This window comes from Semicossyphus pulcher, unplaced genomic scaffold (assembly GCF_022749685.1).
Source record: "Semicossyphus pulcher isolate SPU_LCO1_2020_fin unplaced genomic scaffold, fSemPul1.0.p SCAF_6, whole genome shotgun sequence".
NCBI lineage: Eukaryota > Metazoa > Chordata > Actinopteri > Labriformes > Labridae > Semicossyphus > Semicossyphus pulcher.
The window spans coordinates 455195-473977 of NW_027211737.1; the positions used below are offsets into that span (position 1 = coordinate 455195).

The window sequence follows — 18783 nt, forward strand, 5'->3', positions numbered from 1 at the left end:
AATATAATGTCTGGTACTACTGGTAGTATAATGTTGTCCATGCAGAAATTAAATGAAAGAGAGAGACAGTTTTACCTCTTCAAACTCTTCGAATTATCAGGATTTGACCATAACAGGGGGATTCACTTTATATTTATTTTATGTTTGCCAAATTTTATTTTATGTTTTGCCGAAATGCAGTTGCGTTAAACTTTTTCTCATGGTGAGTTTTAAAAGAGGCAATGACTATGAAATAAATAACATTTAAACGCACTGTACACTGACGGACAGAGCGAGAGCGAGGGGGAGAGAGAGAGGGCTCATACCGGTACATATGAGAACAGAACTGTGGAAATAAGAGGAAAACTGGTCATGATGATGAAGCCTGTAGCTCTGTGTAACTCTCAGGTTTATCAATAAAGTGTTTGAACAAAACTGCAGCCTCGAGTCTCTGTCTGACACTGTCACTCCGCTTGTCTCTGTTAACAATGTCCGCGTTCAATAATCGCCAGTCACGGAACATATACGAGTCTGTCCAGTCTTAAAAGCTCGGTTTTCTCTACTGCTCTCATTTTAGAGCACGCCTAGTTTTCCCTAACTCACTTCTTTTCTCCCACTGTGTCTCTGCAACTCTCTTGTCGGCTGGCTCTACAGTCTGTATCTGTATTCTCACACACCCACTGTGAGTCGCGATGTTAATCTGAGTGACAGATTTGATTGGCTGAGTAGCGTCACGTGTGATGATTTACAACGAATGCATTGGTCTGCGAGTTTCTTGGACCCCCAAATCACTACCGCAAAGACAAAAAAGCTGCGCAGGTTAAATAGATGCGCTTGTCAAAACTGTAAATAGGTCCGGGTCCGAAGACGACGGCGGTTGGGTCCGGATCCGGACCGCGGTCTGCTGTTTGGGGACCGCTGGTCTATGATATTTATACACACTGTATTTAAAGCATCATCTTAAATATATGATACACATCAAATCCTCACGTTTAAGAACCTTGAACTCGCGCGTGTGGCATTTCTGTCATCTGTTAAACGCAATCATACTTGACATGTTATATTAATATTTTTTAAGATATTTCTTTTAAGTTGATCATATTCAGCTTAAAAACTATATTTTATAATTATAAACAACCACGCGTGCAGCAGACATTTTTTTTATACGTCTTTACTTCAGTGTAATGAACACACGTGTAAAATCATGTACACCTTCATGCTATGCATCTAGCAAAGTAACAAGACCAACATAAACACAAACATTATACAAAGTAAGCTGCCAAGGCAGCCATTTTGTCTTTGGGTTTTTTAGGGTTGCCACGGCGTCCTCTGCCCCGTCCCCGTCCTCTCCTGGCACCCCCGCCCCGGTGCATGGCGTGCCTCATGGTGGCGTGTTTGAGCTCCACCAGATCCTGGAAGACCGGATCACAGAAGACACAGCCGGTGTGTTGGGTCTCTCCAGCAGGAAGTGGAGTGCGAGTCTTGTTGAAGTCCACAGCGACCAGAGAGGCGTCACAGGCGTCGCAGCTCTCCTGTGCAACCTGAGGGAAGAGAAGAGAACCTTAGAGCAAGCTTTTAGCATCAAGAGAGAATGTTATGTCAGTTGAAAGGTTGTCATGGATAACTGAATCTTTTAAAAGGTTTTCAAAATCATGTTGAGAAGACGAGGAGACATCCAGGAAAACGGGGATAAAGTAAATCTAAGTTTGTCCTATTCGGATGTTATTTAGCAGATTGAGCAGCCAGGTTTAAGTCTAAATCTATGTTATATATCTACTGAAGTTTTATAAACAGAGATTATCTTGACCCTAACCCATAGGAAAAGATGATGGACTGGTTTCCTACCTGCACTCTGTGTGCGTGTTCAAAGAAGTGCACGACCACATTACATTTATTACAGGCCATCTTCCACTTTGGTCCAGAGGTGGAGTCCAGCACCAGAACCCCACTGTCACACTCCACACACTGCCCGATGCCAAGGGAGTTCAAAGAGTGCTGACAGGACGGATGGGTGCATTCATTGCATCCCATACCTGAGAGACGCAGAGAGGAAGAAAGGGTTCAAATGATTTTGTATTTTCAATTAGTTAGTAACCACTGTGTACTTGTATTCAGCATCTGATATAATGTTGTTTATTTATTTGTTCTTAAGCATGTTAATCAACATCATTTAAAAAATTAAGTATGTAAACGTCCAGAGTTTGTTAGAATTGTTAACATCAAACGTCTCTATGCAGGTAACTAAGACAGCAGCTCATTACACAGTCTGTCTGCTTCTGGAGTGATGCACTCCGCCAGTGAAGGACAGCTCAGGCAGTTCAGCCTTGGGATTTCAATGAAATCGCTAAACTCAGAAAAGAAAATAACTTTGGCCATGAATATTTTATAATCAAGATTAAAAGTAACCCAAAAAAAAATTACTGGCAGAAAGAAACAGAATTGAAATCGTGTGGCTCTGCAGTTCAAGGGGATCTTATAGAACCCATTATCAGATTCATGGCAGCCTGAACGCACACAAAAATGATCGTATTGTTCCTCGTTGGCTGTTCATACGCAAGAAATACATCCTCGCCTGGCATGGAAAAGTTCAATCTTATGTACTCCTAAAAATCACATCATCCTGTTTTGTTTGCCTTAAGACTGAAACAGAAGGTCATTATTTTTCATGACAATTGTCCATATAGTAATGATTTACTAATGTTTGGGCTGGTTAAATGTTTGCTGTCTTTCTGAATAACCAAGAGTCAGTGTTCATGTTCTGTCCTACCTTTCTTCATGTCCCTGAAAGGTGGGTTGCTGAAGCAGTAGGGGCACAGAGGGTAGCTCTTTCCCCGAGACCCGGAGGTCCACAGCACCAGCTCAAAGTCATCCAGTGGACAACGGAGCTCCTTGTACAGCTTGATGGCTCCGTTCTGGGGGAGACTGTAGGTCTCGTCACAGTGGGAGCAGTGGAGCCGGCTGGGCTTGGCCTGCAGGGATGTGTTAGGATCAGACATCAGAATCGGATCAAGACTGGACAGTTGAAACAACAATGGGACCTCCAGTCCTTCTCTTTGGCCATCACATCTTGTATTTACCCCACCCTGGCTTTGGTTCCTTATTTTGCATAGCAGAGTGTCGTGTATGCACATCATTGAAAATGCCACACCAGGACTTGTGTTGTAACTTATAAAGACTCTTGGTGTTTGAAAGGTGCACTTGTGCAAAAGACAATCATGCAAAGATGGCAGTAATATTCATGTTTACGTGTAATAACTTTTACATCACTATCAGTAAAACTTCAGCAGAAGGTGAATAACATGGGGCATTGAGTGAACGAGAGCATTTCTGAGCTTTTAAGGGTTTAAACGTTGAAGGAGTAAAAGACCCTGTTAAGTTATGTCGGTTTATTTTAGTTATTTGTTGTCTTACGCCATTGCTCAATTTGCTGTGCTTAAAGGAGGAGAGGCATAAAACTTTTCCTCAACTCAATATTATGTGCAGTACTTCACAAGAAGTGTGACCCAATCAGCCTAATGTGGTGCTAAAATTAACACTAAATTCATTTTTAAAAAAAAGTATCATGATGGGAAAAATGGTCAATGAGTTTCCTGCCAGGCCTGACCCCTGCCATGATGGCTGCCATGTTTTGGGACCAGATTTGCCTTTTTACAGCGATTTGATAATTTGAAAATGAGATGTCATATTACTGTTTTTCAAATTAGAAATCATGATGGACTTGTATGATCCACCATGACTGGCTTTTATGTACGGCAAACTAAGCTGGATATGAGTGTCAAATGTCAAGTCAATGGAACTTAAGGTGAGAGTGTGCTGGCCTTTTAAAGTAAAAAAAAAAAGTGATGTTTCATTTTAAAATAATGACCAGTTTGGTGATTGAATAAAGCAAATACTTTTTTCTGTTGGTCATAAAAGTATGACCTTAGAATCAACTCCTACTATTGCTTTGGCAATGCGTGTTTGGACGCACTGCTCAGCTATTAAGTGGAACAGATTTACTCACTTTTGAAAACACACTGTGCAAACAGTCAGTTTGCGATTTACAGGAACGAATTGCTAACAAGGGAGCAAAACACACTTATTGAATATTAAGTCTTAAAAGAGTAAAAATATTCTTATCAAACAACTGATGTTCCTACTTTGAACCAACCTTAGGGGGAATCTTATCGACACAGAACAGCATTACACATACAGAGGACTTTGGGAAGGTAGCAGCTTTTCAAACAGAACTCATGTTGAACACTTTGCTGAAAAACAAATGATAGAAATCGTGACGAGGCCAAACCGACTCTCAGTGCATCCTCAGTGCAAATGGAGCAATCCGAACATGCAAGTTCTTCGTCATACACAGCAGCGTCCAGAGGAGTTCATACGAGGGTTACCTTGTGGTTTCTGCCAGAGAACGCCACTTAACAGTCTGATGCAAACCACCGCGCATAAATCGAAAGTCAATGACAAAGACCAAAAGATCTGCAGCCTCATGATTCATTCATGAATCTAAATGTGGCTCCGTCACTGGTTGGAAATGTTAATGAAGACAGCACGGTGACTTTAGCATTTAAAAGCTTTTTTTAAGCTGAACTTTGAAGGCCAGAGCTCAGCAGACTTCCCATGGTCCAGAGAGAGGAACATCATGTACAAAGGGTTTGAGGCTGGACTAAAGAAACACTGTGGTAATGTTTACAGAAAATAATATGATGCTTGCAGATCAATTTCTTGGCTAAGATGGGTCATTCTTAAACTTTCTTTCCAACCTTTAGGAGCAATGGAGCAGAACGTAACCATATATATATATATAATAACCTTTTAATCTTCCAATTACAGTAAAATATACTATAAAAGGCACACTTTAGGACGTGGTTATCTGTGATAGACAAGTTGATACCATGGCGGGCTGTAAACCAGGATAAATAAATAAATTGGTGACATCACAGTGGCTACGCCCACTTCTGAAATACATACAAATAAATGAAGCATGAAATGATACAGAACACTATATTTCTTGGCATGTATAATGAGAATAAAAGAGGCCCTAAACTTGAACCTTGGGGGATGCCACATTTAATGGGAGCAAGTGATGAAGAGCAGGGCCACACCACACTGAACTATGGCCATCAGAGGTACCCCAGTCATCTACTGTCACCTCATACTGTCAAGAATGTGCCGTGTGGTCAGCTGTAAACTGCCCGTGGTACCCCATTGGTCCAGCCTTGTGACGCAAACTAAAGTATTGTAGACTGGTGATAAACAATCATCCTTAGATCTAAGTTTAAATCTACAACACCTTGACAAGGTGTAATGTGTTGTGGCACGTGCCTGGTACCCTTTTAATGATCAAATTTGCAATTACAAGTTCTTTAAATCCTAACAGTAGGTTTTTCTGTTCCTCTGACCTGGATGTACTTCATGAAGCGGTGGCACTTTCCACAGCGGGACAGGGGCTTCCCAGTTGCAGCAATGGGTGAAAAGGAGACCTCCATCAACTCGTCCATACCTGTAAAATAGAACGGGCAGATACTGAGGGCTGAGGTTGTATAGGAATGAACCAAACTGTAAAATATGTCTATATAACATTTCCCTTGGTTATTTTTTAACTGTACTTTAAATTCCTTTAAAACTTTAACCCTCTGCTGTATCTGCTCTAGCATTCACTGAGCCATCAAAAGTGTATACAAGAGTCAAACTCAAACAGAAAGCAAGCCTTTCTGCTGTAATCAGAGGTTTAATGAAGTTCTGCATTAAAACAGATAGTGACTGAGTATGTCTTTCCTCTATTGGATGTTAAGAGATTTAGTTTGTAGTTATATTTGTGTTGCCCATCGTCCCTGGGGTTAACACAATGTTCTTCTTGTTGAAGACATAAATAAAGGAGCTTGTGATGCTGTGCTCGGGTGGTGTTGAACTTACTGGGGATGGAGTCGACAAAATAGTGAAACTTCCTCTTGAAGATATCGAGCGTGTGCTGCAGGACCTGCTGAAAGTTGGCTTTACCCAGAGCGATCAGGTTCAGCTGCTTCTCCACAGCGCTGCGGATGGTGGGCAGCACCAGCTCTGCATCTGAGAAAACACAAACACACAAAGTCAGCATTGGCATTTTAATGGCATTTTATAAAAGCCAATTCTGTTCTCAATGATAATGTGGCTCATGTAATTCAATGAACTGGATCATTCTGTCCGGTCCTGACGGTTTGATTATATGCGATTACCTTCAGCAGTGTTCCAGAGAACATACAGTAAGTCAAGGTGAATCACCTGTCTTGTAGTAGCCATGTACCAGGACGATTCCCAGGTTAGTTGGCTTCAACTTGCGCCCATTCTCTACAGTCACATAGTTCCTCTGGCAGATATTGTTGATGTGGACTGGGATGCTGGCATCGGTACCTGGAGGGAGGAAGAAGAGAACATACGGTTATCCCATCTCAGCAGCAGACCTGTGACTTTTGTCTGAAGTTCTGCTCATGTTTAAACTCCACAGTCAAACTGCAGCAACACCCTCGGAGTAAGAAGTTACAAACAGTAATTATGCCAAATACAACAAGGAGTCCTGAATGTACCGATGCCATGTTTCTCCATGAGGGTGATGAGCTCGGCCTCTGTCAGGTAGTCAGGAGGACTCGTCTGCTTCTCCACCAGCTTGATCTCGTCTACAGTGAAAGTGTCTCCACGCTCACACACTGGCATGGCCTCTTCCAGAGGGATGCCCTGCCACGGCATCACCGCTGTGTAACCTGAAACAGAACATACACTCATCTCAAATAAACCAAAGAATGGGTTTCAGCAGCTATTTATAAAATTGAAAACCAAGTTTGTTCTACTACTAGCTACTTATTTGAACAAATATTGCACGTTTTAAGGGTGCAAACGGCACACTGATTTTATAGAAATGAGATTGTAAATCAGAAAATACTAACCAAGCTGACATTAGCAAAACTTTAATGTCATAGACCACCTCAAGAGATTTCAGAAATACATTTTGATTGCTTTAATAGTTATTGTAAATTCTGTAATGATGTGAACGACTGCGATGCGACCTTAATCTTTGCAGACAATGTTTATGAAATCAAGGGTCGGGATCTTTGTAGCCTCTGCACTCAGACACGATCAGCCACTCCAGAGTAAGGCGAAAATAGACTGAGCAAATAAACTAAAATGTTGAGCTGCTGAATGTTTAACTAGCTAACTTTACCTGGTGATATCAGAGTTTTGCCGCTGCATGAGAAGGCCTCCGTGCCGATGCTGAAGTCTATGGTGGTCTGCAGGTATTTGCAGTCATGACTGACAGTGGCGATGAAATGGCGTGTGATGTACTCGTACAGCCGCCAGCCGTCACTTCCTGCGGAGAAGCAGAAGAGGAAGAACCTGAGTTAGATGTTATAAAGGCTTGATGTGTGTGAAGTTGTTTCTAAGTGCTGGCTGGATAACTTATCTACACATACTGGAGAAAAACACTGAAATGGAGCAGTCAGATTATTTGTCCTGCAGAGCGTCATCTGACTTCATTTTAAACAATATTGCATGTTGTTGACAGTGTTTTTTACATTATCAGAGATAAACAGCATGAGTACGATTTTTCAAGGTGCTCCACAATCTCTTAACTTCAGGTGTGGACAAACTTCAGGACCAATGTGTCAAATGATTAGTTAACTTAGCAGTTTACTATCAGTCCTGAGAAACAGGCAATTATCTGTTTTGGATTGGATTCAATTCATTTTGAACAGGTAAAAAAGAAGAACCAAGGTCAAACCAAGAAGGTCAAACTGAAAATAATAATATTACACAAATAGAAAGCTCAACGCAGTATCAGATTGTCAAACACTTGATGATTCAGTATACACATCCGAAAAGGAGTGAGAAGAAGTACACATTTAATCCCACCCCCTCTCCATAAGTAATTTTTAAATCATTTTCCCGCTTCCTTATATGTATCTTCATATCAAATATATATTGTCATTATGTCTGTCTATGTCTGTTATCGGTTTCAGCTGATAAAAAATTATACTGTGCATCCCTACATAAAAACCTATTGAACCTATTAAAAATACTATACCATACGTTTATATTTCTAACATATTTCATTACTTTCATTTTATCAGCATTGTTTATAATTGATGCCTCGCTGCTGCGTCACAGTAAAGGAATGGCTTGATATCTATATAATCGATAATTCTGTAACAGATTTTACCTCCTCATCGACAGATTTCACAGGGATTATTCTGTGGTAGAAAGTAAACAAAAACTGCAGCAAGGTCTGAAAACACTTTTCACTGGACATTTCTGATTATTTTTTTATATCCATCCAGCAGAACAAACAAAATTTCAGTCACCTTCATCTCCCGCATCTGAAGGCAGAAACCTCAAAACCAAGACAGATAAAAGAAGTACTAAAACTATAGGTCTATATACAGTTAGATTAGTGTTATGTTCATTAGTGTTCTTATAAACATGCTCCTCCACTGTCTAATTAGTTGTGACTCACCCAGCTCTGCCTCTGAGGCTGCACGCATGGGGGTGATGGGTGGGTGGTCTCCAGCATCAGCTCCTTTCCTGGGTCGGTTTAATCCAGCTGACAGCAGAGCCTTCACCTGGAGGAAAAGTACAATACAGTTTCAGAAACCTAATATTGTAATTGATTGACAGCACCTGAGAATAAATACAATGAGTAATTTCACGTATCCGTCGCCCCACAGCAGCCCTCACCTCTTCTGCCCACATGTGGTTGTTGCTCTGCTGCTTCAGAGCCCCCTTCAGGTCGAAGTTCTCCGGATAGTGGGTCGTCTCAGTTCGAGGGTAGCTGATGTAGCCCTGTGTGTACAGGCGCTCTGCGATCTGCATGGTGTGCTGGGGACCCATACCTGAGAACACACAATGTCAGAATGAATAGTTTCTTTTTCTTAAACCATCAGAAAACTGTGAGCTACATCTCTTTTTACTTCATCCTTCAGGGTGTCAGACAGTCAGGTCATTCTCTACAAATACACACAAATGTGTCCCAGACGGAAAAAGCTTTCAATATTATTTAAATGTTCCCCTAATCAGAGTTTGGAGTATACAGCTGAGAGTTTGTCCAATATTGGTCATAGAGAAATCACATCACCTGCTACATCTTCAATCCATTTTGATCCTATTAACAGAATATGTGTGTGTATCACAGCCTGAAATATCTGCTTATTCTTCTGTGCCATAGAATTCCATTCTTGTCCAAAAACTTTAAAATCACATCACTGTTTTTAAAAGGGTGACATGTTCCTTTATAACTATGAACACACATACTGTTGTTTATTTTAATTGGTTGCAAAAAGAAGTCAGATTGTGTAAAAACATTTTCAAAATTCCTTCGCTAACTCCCAAAAATTCACTCTCACTAAATGCATCAACTAAAAGGGACCTAGCTGTCTCAGCAGACTAGTGCTTATTTTTAATACACATTAAGTGAATGTTAAAGTGAGCGTACCTAAAGAAGAGCTGGCCACTCTCAACATCTCCACTGTGTTCAGGGCCTGAGGCCTCTGCTTGGCCTTCTCCTTCTTACTCACAGACTCCACCTGTAATAACGCATGTGTTATACAGATTATATCAGATGTTATACAGATTATATCAGAGGTCAACAAGGTAAGATCCTTTTCTGCTCTCTTGGGCTCGAGTGAATCCATCAGCAAGCGGAAAATTTAAATATGTAATGCTCATACAAATCATCTTACCAATTTTTGCTGAACAAAGGTTCCTTAATCTTGAAAGGCTTAATATGAGACTTTTGTGTCCAGTAGGTGTCACACTTGAGCACCAGCATGAAACCAAAACAAACGCTCTGTTTGGCCTCACCTCCATCAACCTACAACCTGCTACTTTTTCCCGCCCGGCATATTCTGCTGTACCGTTTCAGAGACATTTCTAAGTGTAATGTTCTACTATGTAGCAGCAAGTGAACATAATTATAACTGGAAATTGGTTGGTAGGTCATCTAGGCAGAATGCATGTTACAGCTCGAGCTGCAGCCAGCATTGTACTGCTACGGGCTAACTTTAGCACACTTTAGTTTACTATGCATGTTGCTACAGCCCCCCGCTAGCATGGTTAATTACATAGAATGACAGTGATATGATAACGCTCCAGAACACTAAGCAAGCAATCGTAACATTCAAACAGCGAGTTAGCTATCGCCCCGAATGTTACTCTAGGACACATACTCTATCGCACCGGAGCCTCACGGATCAGCTGTCTGTCTCTAGCATGCAGCTTTCTGGAGATATTTAAGAAACAGTAAACGATACTCTGATGTTTATACAACACTGAAGACCTATGAAGATCGATACTTGTTCATGCATACGTCGACGCCCGAGGGGGAAATAGGTTGATTGTTCAAATTCGTGGGAAAGTTGCGGAGATTGGCTGAATTTGTGTGAATTTGTCTCGAGTTTATTTGTGTCGAGTTTATCACTGATTAACATCTTTTGTTTAAGCCATATAAAAACTATGGTGTAAAAGGACAAATTGGGGCTTCATGGCGGTGTTAATGTGCAGGACTATTTCTCGTCCTTAAGGAGTCTTAACCACCATCAGGTTGGCAAACTGGTACAACTAATTTGCTTAGAAGTCCTTTTATTAATCTCAAATATAAAATCCTAATATATATAATATATATTTATTAATATATAGTATATCATTAAAAGCCAATATAAAAAAGCTTCTGCATATTTAACATACTGTAAAATCAAATGAATAATAAATACCTGGGCCTCCTTGGATGTCTTGGCCAGGTTGGCGAACATCTGACCCACCTCCCTGTCGAAGACCCTCACCCTGTTCCAGTCCAGCGTCAGTGGAGTCTCCTTTCCTTTGAACACCTGAACAGAGCACAGCACGTCTGTCAATAGGGAAAAGATCTTTGATACTATGACATAAGGAGAGAAACCGGGGACTAACCTTCACCTGGAGGACCCAGTACGTCTCTGGTTTGAAGGACTGGATCTTGTCATGTCGTTCCACACAGAAGCCCAGTGTCGGGGTCTGACAGGGACCAAATGAGATCAAGGAGGAGTCCAGGTTTCCGTATTTACCCTGGAAATACTTCGTCTGGAACCTGAAGGTGTTGAAAAGACAGGCTTAGATAACATCCATTGTTAGCTTGGATCAATTTTATTTAAAGTTTCAGAGCAGGGAATCACCCATGTTTCACCCTTTACAAAACATCAGCACCGCTTCAAATCCACTATCCCTTTAAGAGTTTTGAAAAGACATTCTTAGTTTTAATGCTTGTAAAAAAATGAAAATGATAAGATTTTATCTAAGATTTGTTCTTATTTTTGAATGAGGAATAAATATCATGCATCACATTTCTTGGATGTTTCAACCACACAGCTGTAGAACATCAAACACAACGAGACTGACTGTGTGTGTCCCTATAAAGCAGTGTACCTGGTGAAGGCACAGCCGATACGCAGATCCAGCTCCTGACGTGCGTCCACTGACAGAGCTTCGTTGCGATTGGGTTCTCCCAGGCGGTTCATGGCGTTCCAGATGTCAGTGTCGGTGATGGAGCTGAATTTGGCGCGGTAAACGCTCTGCTCCCTGACACTGCCCTTGTTCATCACTGGCTGGATGGCATCCAACACCTGGGAGGAAAGAGAGACGGTGACTGAGCGGGAGGGAGATAAACATGTAAGTTATAGTTTGTAATTGTCCCACAGAAAGATATGGAGCATTACATTGCATTAAACTCTGTTCTTCATTTAATTTCTGGGTCAATAAACACTAAAGAGTTAGCACTGTGAGAATAAAGAATGACTGGTGTGGAGGTAGTGCGTTTAAAGGTCGCGTGACGTCACCTGATAAAAGACCTCTGTTAGAACACACACATCTCCTCGCTCTAAGCTCATTTCAAAGCCTCCTCTTATCTATTTAATGTGCATTTAGGGGATTGGAAAATCCAACATGATGGAGGAGGGGGAACGATTGATGGGTCCAAGGAGGCGAAAGGGTTTACAGGAGCATAAGTGAGCATCAATAAAAGCTACAGAAGATACAACCTGAACAAACATTAGCTGCCTAGCAGCAGTTTAGGTGAAACATTATCTGTAATGTGAAGCTAAATCGAGATAAAAAAGACAACATATCCAGACACAGACCACATGTTCATACCAGGTATAAATGGAACATGAATCACCTCAAAACAGATGTTCTCGCCCTCCTTATCACAGTCCAGCCATAGTACCACGTAGTCACAGCCTCTGGCTTCAACCTGACATGACACCAGAAACTTGGGGTGAGCTCAGACACACACAAGGTATGAAAACACCGTGCAAAGACACACATGTTCTGTGAAAAACATTCACTGAATCAGCCTCCAAACGCACCTGGAGGAACTTGACCATGCTGAGTTTGGGGTTTGCCTCCTTCTTCTCTGTAGGAGCTTTGCTGAAGAGTTCTGCGGGGTCCACCTTGTCCCAGTTGTTGTACTTCCCTTGAAAAAGAAGAAAAACATCAACAGTTTGAATAAGAAATCAAAATGCAGAGAATTGACACAGTGGGGTTCAAGCCCAGATCAAGGTGTACTTGTTTTATATCTATAAAATAAATCAGGACAAAATGGGATAAACTATTTTAAAGTTGGAAGTTAAAGATGTTAAGGAAGTCAAATAAGTGATTCTTTTATCTTAGTTTTGTCTTTTCCAATGCTGCATCAGATAACTGTACTAATTTATCAAAATACATCAATGAAAGTGTGGTATTTGGTGAGCAGGTCCAGATTTTACCCACCGATGAAATCCAGACTCATCACATGTCCACAAACTGAAGTCATCTTAAAGCGTACACTTTGGCCCTGGAAGCTGCCGGTGTACTCGTGCACGGAGCATGCTCCGTTGAGTCCTTTCCGACTGCTGCAACTTCCTGAAAGCCAAACAGAGGAGAAGACGTGGAAATCAATCATGTAAAGGTGCAGGATGTTTGAACCAAACCTTAATCACAATTACAACTGCTGTGAAAAATTCAACATGAATTGATCCTATTAATATATACAATATATAACATACAGTATATTTTTGAGCTGCTTATAGAGATTTTCATCTTTTCTAGGAACCAATGTGCTCTTAGTGTCACCAAGTGAGTACTTGGACTGACGCATTGTTGGTGCTGATTAGAGCTGCATAATCAAAATACTATCAAAACTGTGATACAGAAAAGTAAGTGCAATATCCAAGTCACCGAGGGGACAGAGGAATGCCTGGGCTAACTTGCTTAGCCTGAGGTTGGCTGAAATAATGTGTATGCATAGCTCTTTATGGAAAGCAGGTCGAGTAGGGGAAAAAATAATTAATAGAAGTTTTAATCTCGAAAGGTTTGGCGAGTTCATTTTAATGACCAAAAGATGAATATTTTCTAAGATATATATAAGATAAGAGCACCTGGCTGATGATGACAGAGGGAGGCTAAAATCTTTAAGAGCCTGATTAAGATCTGATACTTTAACACTTCATGTTGGCGCTGGTCAAGATGTCAGTCTTGAAGAACATGAGCTTCATTTTGTTTTTCATCAATAGATGTTGGCCAGAAGGAGGAGAAAGGCTGGACACCATGAACAAGACTTCATTGAGGATACACTTAAGACTGGCCTTGTAGTGTTATATATCCTCTTATTCAGTGTGAAACTTGTTTTTGATTCTGCATTTTAAACGTTTTAATCTGGAAGATTTCCATGTAAATAAATGTCTGTTACGTCTCCATCTATTGCCTAATGAGGTAAAACAATGGTGTTTGAGCCTATGGCCCCTTTGCATTTGCAGTATATAGTATTAGGCTTGTTCGAGATGAGCGAGACCTGCGCAGAATCGATCGCCGCCTTGCCAAGCATATTGCATGACGGTTACATTGTTGTCCGACTTGCTCTGAAAACCAGAATGCGCGAGGCGGCCACAGTTTTCAGGGCGAGGCGCCGCAGTTGCTCTCCACCGACTGCACAACTCCATGCATGATGGGAAACGACTCGCTCTGTTTGAATGAAGCGCCTATTGACTGAAAAAAGCTTTGACACCCCCCACAATGAAGTGATGAGACTTCTGTCTTATTCATCATTGTTCATTAAACTTCATGAAGTGTCAGACAGACACCAAACGGTTTAAGGACTGGGTGTCATTCGCAGGGGAAAAAAATCACAAGCTACGCCCAGTTAGTGACGCGTTTTCCATCAGCCAGCAGTGGTTGGTCTGCCAGAGAGGGTAGGCGGAGCCAAGCGGCTGCTTTTCCAGTCTCTGCAAGTGTTGCGAGTAAACAGTAATCTACTATGGCTGAACAAACAAAGAAAGGATGGATGACTACAGATACAACTTCAACAAGAAGTGACAATCCAAAGAAAAGGAAACAACCTCGACGCTCAAATGAAGCAAACAGTCTAAAAAGGAAAGCGACCCTCAGCCAGGAAAATCAAGAGTTACAGCCGTGACAAAGGGAGCCAGCCGTGGACATCTGGATAAGTAATAAGTGTACTCTCACAATTATCTTCGCCAGAAGGTTCACCAAAGAGAAAAAAACTGACATTTTCAAGATTACATCTTTAAAGTATTTTAAACCAAAGTTGTGAAAGTACAAATAATATTACATCTGAGAAGTGCCCGCAGTCTCGGGTCTGAAGTCAACGCATGTGAATTAAACCTGCATTCTCTCCAACATCCAGCAGGGGGGGGGGGGCTCCATTGGTTGTAAAAAGAAGTGTGAGCCTAAAAAAGTCTATCAGAAAATGGTCCTCCTTCTCTCTTGATTTATTCCCTCAGTAAACATGTTCCTAATGAGTTTATGCATGATGTTCATTTAGTCACTGATGCTCCTATTTAGAGTCACACAGACCAGAAAGCAGGGGAGGGTTTAGGGCAGGGCTACTGTGATTGATAACAACCACAGCAACATGATAAATGTCTTGTTAAATGTTTGGTTGTATAAAAATCACTCTGAGGAGTCAGCTGTTTTCAAGAACGCTTTGTTTAAAATCTGTTTTAAGCTAAATTAGCATCCCAATTAATACTGTAGTTACTGTAAATTACAGACAGACCTTGCTAACCTAGCTCAACCTAATGCTAGCTGATAACTGCTCAACCTTCACTCCTCTCCTCTTCTGCCCTGCCCTAGTGTCCAAATATGGTCACTTTTGCATCTAAAAAACAAGCCTGTTTAATTCAAGCATTTAAAATAGTCGTCCACAAACTAACAGGTAACATCAGGTGGCTACTTCCATTTCTTATACACTGCATTTAACACAAAATGGTTCTTGTTACTCCATGCAGAATGGTTAAAGGTTTGACATGACAAAGAAATGAAATTTAGGAATCTATAACATAATTCCAGTCTTAAGATATGACATAGGTGCATCAAGAGAATCAATTTTCCATCAGACTAAAACGTAATTAGCTGTTAAACTTTTGAAACCTGGAGCGTACACTTGGTGATGAGTCAGACATGGAGTCAATGCTAACTGTGACGTCCATTCAGGAATAAAATTATTTTTGTTCAAGGCTGGATGCTAATGAGACATGGACGCACACACCAACACAAACGAGCAAACCAGACATGAACAGATAACGAAAACGGGGGAATATAAAATGGAAGATCCACTTTCGGGTTTCAGAAGCAAAAGAACGAAGACCAAAGAACAAACCTCTCTGTCAAAAACCAGCCATGGAACAGCTCCAGGTAAGAAACCTGCTTCTATGTTGATGATGATTGGGAGTGTTTGACAGCTACCAAACAATTAACACTCTGCTGGGCTCTAGAGTCGACTTTCATTATGATCTTAAAGAACAGGTTCACAATTTCTCTACTTACGACCTAAAAGCACACAGTCTTATGCACATTGAAACAGCTGCTCGTAGCTTTAATCAATATTTCTGTCCTGACTTGATGAAAGATGGAGGGGAAAATTTCAAAAATCCTCATCCATGCAAAATTGCATGGTTTACTTCAAAAGAAAAACAAAAGAAAGCACAGATTTAAAAAGTTGTCTTAGCACAGGCAGCTGTGCAAGAACTTAAAGTAAAATAACGAGTAAAACAGGCTAATATGGGATTTAAATCAGGAACTATCTGAAGGGAGAATAAGTTAACAAGGTCTCAATTAGGACCAGAAATTTAAGGTCGGCTTGCTCTACAGTTTTAACAGTTTTCAAAATGTGCTGTTAATGAACACATGTTGGTGAGCACAGAGAAAGTTGGACATCTCTTTTAGAGGACAAACAGACAAATATAAGAAACAATCTCAGAGAAATCCGTCCACACAAACACAGTCTGCTTCTTTTCTGTGTGCAGCTGCCGCGTGTCTTTCTGCTGGTCCTGCTGACCCTGCACCAGTGTCTGTCCATGCCGCTGGGCAGCCAGTGTGTGGACGAATCCTTCTGCACATACAGCCTGCAGGACTATTACAGCCAGCTGGTCAACCTGCCCAGCCGCATCAACGAGCGCAGCATCGCAACCTGGACCTACGTGTGGGTACACGTGCCGGCTGTCACTATTCCTTAAGTTAGACCAGTTTATATCCTATAATAAACTAAACTATTAAAAAAAGCAAAAAAAAATCATCAGCAGATTCATTGATATTGAAAATAATTGCTTCAAAGTGGCTGCACTACAAAAGATTCAATTTGAACAGTGTAGGGACACAGTGGTACGGTAGCAACAGATTGAATAGGGAGCAAAATAAAAAGAACATAATGATCTTGTTAAGGCATAGACGAGAGCGGCAACTAATGATTACTTTCACTAACTATTAACTCACATATTGTTTCAGCTCAAGAATAACATTTAAATCAGAAGAGTTCAGCACTGAACATCAGTTTAATCCTTTATAAGATTTAGCAAGCATTTATAATACCAGGAAAATATTATATGTCAATCTGCAACTAGAGATTGTTTCTGAAAAACCTCTTACACAGTGTGAAACCTTCTGTTTGTTTTATTGCTGCGATTAAACATCATAATATTTGAGTTGTTTCAATCTGTAAAAATGATGTATTGAAAAATTAAGCCATAAAGTATCTCATTATCGATTTATCTGATTGGTCTGCAAAATAAAACAAAAATGTGAAAATGTTCATCACTTTTGCTCCAAGCCCAAATTGGCATCGAAAAACTGCTTTTAGATTTTTTTCAGCCCGTGCCAAACCAATGACAGGACAGCAAATCCTCATATTGAGCAAGCTGGAACAGACAAACGTCTAAAAGATTAGACATTTCTCTAGCCAACAAATGAAAGTCTGTCTCTGATCCCTCCCCAGAGAAAACATCGACTTGAACCGTGTCCCTCAGGTCATACATGAGGCCAGCTGCCACACCAGCCACTCCTGCAGGGGACTCGACAACGCTTTCGGCCTAGAGTCCATCCCTGTGTCCCTGAGGATGCCTGTCCTCAGGAAAAACCCCAGCTGCTTCCCCACAGCCAGCTACTCTCTGGAGTTTGAGCTCATCACCATAGCTTGTATATGTGCCATCTCCAGGCACAGCTAAACAGGACTGACCCACCGCTCTAATGTCTACTGAGGAGGCTGGTGAACACCAAGAATATTGTTTGTTCAGACCAAGCAGGAGGTATAGATGGTGGTTTGTATAAATAAATGCAATGTCACTCATTGTTTTGTTTTCCAGTTGTCCAGTAATCCACACTGAAAGTGTCACCATTCAAAACATGCCCGTTAACAGCTTCTAGTAGCAATTAAAGACATTTTACATTATGTGGTATCATTATTGTGTCAGTGTGTATTATTTTAGCAGCCTGGTTGAACGACTTGGGGTCCAGTCTGTATAGCCTCTGTCTTATCAAAGGACTGTCTAATTAATTATTTAATCTAAAAAAAGAAGCACACAGTGATGTGACTCCTCAATAACAGGTATTAAGTCCTGCTTCAAAATAATGAAGTGTAACTAAGTTTGAGTAGCCGAAGTTGAGCAGTGTCTGTAATGGATTTGGTGCACATAAAAAATAACGAAGACGCTGTGTTAACTTCAACCAATAAGCGAGCCAACGTTAAAATGCCAGATTTTTAAACGGTGTTTGGCTTACGTTCAAATGACGTTACAGTTAGCGCACGCAACGCCGCACTTGATGATTAGGCTAGTCTCAAATAAATCAGTGAGAGAGCTCTCCAATGCTAACTTTAACACTTCTAAGTCATTTTAATGGGTTTTAGTACACAACAACAAATTATTGTAGAAATAAAGTATATTCTAAAAAGCAGGGAAGTAATAACGTCACGATTGTCTGTTGCAAATAACCCGGAGATGTCCTTTTCTGTACATTATAATAATATATTAAATAGCTATAAATTTGTACCCACCTTTAGAGAGGATTTTTGCAATCGACTGAGCCAGGGATGGCTTCTCTGCCACCATCAAAACAGTCCTCATTTTGAATGAAGTGCTAACAGCTCCTCACGTTAGCAAACTCCGCTCAGCTAACGAACAAGAGACACTCAGAGCGGCTGCCTCCCAACCTCAAACCGGACCTAGAAGTGTCAGTAATAACGACTCCGCTATAGAGAAAATGTTAGTTCAGCTTATAACTGCTTGTTTACACGTAGGGTGGACATAACAGGTAACACATTATTTACTTCCGGTATCTTCTTTTGCTTCTTCGTTGTTTTATATAGATTGTTCGCATCCAAATGTTGCAATATCGCCGACTACTGGAATCAAAATAAAACTAGATTCTCCAAACTACTTTAAAAAGAAATATTTCAAAAGAGAAAAAACAACTTTTCCTTGCACCTCATCCTATTTCTACCACTATCATATCAACCGCCAAATGGTTCTTTTATTTCTATAAATTAGATTT

At 40.8% G+C, this 18783-nt stretch overlaps 2 protein-coding genes across 3 annotated transcripts; one reads left to right on the forward strand and one right to left on the reverse strand.

Annotated features, from left to right (window-relative positions):
* Nucleotides 1-1171: 1171 nt before the first annotated feature.
* Nucleotides 1172-18548, reverse strand: top3b (DNA topoisomerase III beta). Of its 2 annotated transcripts, XM_069682939.1 has the most exons (18): nt 18287-18548; nt 12733-12864; nt 12330-12436; nt 12140-12214; nt 11392-11588; nt 10900-11056; nt 10707-10820; nt 9431-9521; nt 8677-8831; nt 8456-8561; nt 7166-7312; nt 6534-6707; nt 6232-6360; nt 5887-6036; nt 5373-5473; nt 2747-2948; nt 1825-2012; nt 1172-1520 (listed from the first exon to the last, which is right to left on the reverse strand). In XM_069682939.1, exons 1-18 carry the CDS (start codon nt 18354-18356, stop codon nt 1242-1244), a joined length of 2574 nt encoding a protein of 857 aa, XP_069539040.1. In that variant the 5' UTR covers nt 18357-18548; the 3' UTR covers nt 1172-1241. The 2 variants fall into 2 exon arrangements, with proteins under 2 accessions (XP_069539040.1, XP_069539041.1); XM_069682940.1 differs by lacking the exon at nt 18287-18548 and having other exon boundaries at nt 12330-12431; nt 12733-12784.
* Nucleotides 15640-17459, forward strand: LOC138610234 (uncharacterized). Its single transcript, XM_069682955.1, has 3 exons — nt 15640-15654; nt 16266-16441; nt 17231-17459. Exons 1-3 carry the CDS (start codon nt 15640-15642, stop codon nt 17457-17459), a joined length of 420 nt encoding a protein of 139 aa, XP_069539056.1.
* Nucleotides 18549-18783: the final 235 nt, after the last annotated feature.